The following is a 3,020-nucleotide window of genomic DNA, read 5'->3' on the forward strand; positions in this document are numbered from 1 at the left end:
CATTGAAACAACTTAGATTAAATTGTATGCAAGTATGTCGATTGAATTTCAGCTGCATCCAACACATAAAATTTTACTCTTGAATTGAGTTAAATTGGGCGCAACAAAGTGTAACAAGTTTAAGTAACAATTGAGAAAACATGGGTACATGACTTTGATTTTTTGATTTGATGCATGTAGTATGCTTTCATTCATAAGTGACTATTATTGAAGATGAGTGGATGCAAAGTGTGAAATCAAGTTCTATTCTATTGAAACAAGTCTGACCTTGATATTTTGATTTGATGTATGTATGCTTTCATTCATATGTGACTATAATTGAAGGTGCGTGGATCCAAAGTGTGAAATCAAGTTCGATTTCATTGAAATGAGTCTGACCAACAAAGATTGGTTGCAAATGAGCGCCTCAGAGCTACCACAGTAAGTGGCATTGGATCTACTTGAGCTAATTTTGGTGCAGTAAAACCCAAGTAGCTGTATTTTTTGTGCAATAAAGCCTAAGTAGTTGTAATGGTGTGCAATAAAGCCTAATAGGTTAATCTAAAAGGATTTGTGTAACTCAATGCAACTAGTCATTATTAGAAAAGTGAAGCTGGCGAGTGGCTGTGGAGAATGAGGAGATTACATGATGGAGCAGGCATGGGCATTTTCATCACTAAAGAAGCCAGCAATGCCATCTTTTGAGATGAGGGAACTTGGGTTTTGAATAGCACCTGGAAGTGCATTGTAGCCATGTTTTCTGTAGTTGTACGTCTTCTCAAACTTTTCCGACTCTTTGAGATAAGGATTATAGCCAGCTATGGATGTAGGCATGATTAACTCCGCACTTTTACCTGCTTTTCTTACCGCCTTTAGAACCTTTTTTCTCTCTACATACCCACTCACAATCACCTTGCCTTGCTTAACATCAATGTCCACATTCTCTACACCTGCATGCAATTTAAAGAATTGTTGCATCATCATTATGAGTTATCATATCTTCTCAATCAAGCTGTACCAAGATCATGCATGTGCATGTGCAGCTGCAGCAGGTCATGACCGTACACCATATTGCAGCCCACAGATCATGTAATTAGGGCTTTGTACTTGTAGTGATGAGAATTCAATTAGTAGAATCAATTAGGCCGATGGGGTCAGGGTTCAGGGTACTTATAAGTCATGAAAACTCAGAGAAAAAAATAACCTTTGAGTTTGAAGAGAGCTTGTCTGACTTTGCGCTCACAGCCGCTGCAGTCCAGCCTCACGCGAAGCTCCACCACCTGCTCTCTTACATTCCAACAATATAAAAATCATCACTATCATTATAGCCGGCGCGCCTATAATAGCTACGTACAGTACACTTGAGTTAATGGGCGGGGCGCAATTAATCTCTGATCAAATTAATGATAGCATCACTAATTAGTCGAGCGCAATACTTACATGATGATTAATAAATATATATTAATTAATTATTTGGAGATGCTGCATGCAGCTGCTAACTTAATTTTACCTCGGCCATAAGAATTCAGAATTATAAGCTGCTCCAGAGTCCAGAAGCAGGCGCAGCAGATGTGTCACTTAATTAATTAGAAGCTGCCTCTTCTTCAGCTTCCTCCTCGACAGTATTTATATATACTGTCTCCTTTTGAAAGGGCGGGCCTGCCAAACTTACTGACTGATCTGCGCATCCATCCATATATACTCTCTCTCTCTCTCTCTCTCTCTCTCTCTGCCTCTTCAGTTCCGTCAAGCAATCAAACAACGCCTGCCAGCTAGCTGCAGCTTAAAGAGAGAAGAGAAAACCACACATTTGAGTGAGAGAGAGAGAGAGAGAGAGAGAGAGAGAGCGCTCTTAAGACTTAGAGGCTGTATAGAGCCTAGAGGCAGAAATGTTGCTGTTTTTATTTCTAAACCAAAGAAACGAAGTCAGGGTCGCAGTTTTTTTTTTTTTTTGGGAGGGGGATTAATTTACTTCAATAAATTAATAAAGGCAGTGGGAGTGGCATCCACGTTATAAATTTCAGTGATGTAGGACAACGATGTCGACCCACGGGCCGTTGTGATTTGTAGCATCTCTCTTTTCTCTCTCTCTCTCTGAGACTCTCCCTCTCTCCGTAGGCTAGTCTGATCAATCATCGAACTTCGAAGACACTTCTGTATAAACTTCACCACAACTGTCTTGTCTTCACACCCTCTCTAGACTAGACTCTAGAGACTCTCTCTCTCTCTCTCTCTCTCCCTCTCGAGACTCTAGAGACTCTCTCTCTCTCTCTCTCTCTCCCTCCCTCTCTCTCACACAGACTCTCACTCAGACTCTTTCGGAGGGGTTCCCTTTGGAGTCTGGACCACCACGCCACTTTCTATCATCGAACATTAAACTAGCATAAAGTTTCCTTGCTCCTCACAATGAAACAAAGGGCATGTCCTTCTCAGCACACGCAAAAGCATACGTTCTTTTTAAAACAAAAATGTTTAATCTATTGCTTCACATTTTCACTACTTTGGCAGCATGCTAGACCTACCCTCCTCCCGAGTCCCTCTCTGGCCCAGGTGGCCACTGGCTACTGGCACCATGGTTGCAAGCAAGGTTAAGCGTGTACAGCCTAGCGCTTGCGAAAACATCATTTTCAGATCATCAACCACATACCAATTCACTTTGTTCTGAGTGTCGAAGGCTTGTTAGCATTAGCTTAGTAACTTAACATGACATAAAAGTGTCTTTTCGGAGTTTGGAAAAAAATTTGCATTATCATTTTCTTGAGCTTATAGTTGAAGGAAAACTACATATGAGAAAAATGATAAATTTGTAAAATATCTCGTATTTTTACCATGCCATGCCTTCAAAGTTGATGTATCAGTGCATTTTCCTTTTCTTGCGGTCTATTGCATACTGAGAAGACTTGGAATTTTTATCTCTCGAGAGATAAATTTTCCCACAAACTTCTATGGGTTGGAGATACAAAAATTATTGTTATTTCAAATTCACCAATTTTTTTTTCTTTTGGGACATAGAGTTAGAAAGTTACATTTTTTTCATTTTG

General features: G+C 40.0%; 1 protein-coding gene across 1 annotated transcript; it reads right to left on the reverse strand.

Moving 5' to 3' along the window:
* Positions 1–340: 340 nt before the first annotated feature.
* On the reverse strand, positions 341–1,839 carry LOC147438358 (heavy metal-associated isoprenylated plant protein 44-like). Its single transcript, XM_086487658.1, has 3 exons — positions 1,490–1,839; positions 1,184–1,259; positions 341–929 (listed from the first exon to the last, which is right to left on the reverse strand). Exons 1-3 carry the CDS (start codon positions 1,496–1,498, stop codon positions 622–624), a joined length of 393 nt encoding a protein of 130 aa, XP_086343784.1. The 5' UTR covers positions 1,499–1,839; the 3' UTR covers positions 341–621.
* Positions 1,840–3,020: the final 1,181 nt, after the last annotated feature.

Source organism: Adiantum capillus-veneris, chromosome 17 (assembly GCF_014529385.1).
Source record: "Adiantum capillus-veneris isolate H3 chromosome 17, ASM1452938v2, whole genome shotgun sequence".
In the NCBI taxonomy this organism is placed as follows: domain Eukaryota; kingdom Viridiplantae; phylum Streptophyta; class Polypodiopsida; order Polypodiales; family Pteridaceae; genus Adiantum; species Adiantum capillus-veneris.

Bases quoted from the DNA above. Each gene is read 5' to 3' on its own strand.
- LOC147438358 (XM_086487658.1), bottom strand. The intron at 930-1,183 runs GTTATTTTTTTC...AATTGCATGCAG, and splicing joins AGCTCTCTTCAAACTCAAAG to GTGTAGAGAATGTGGACATT.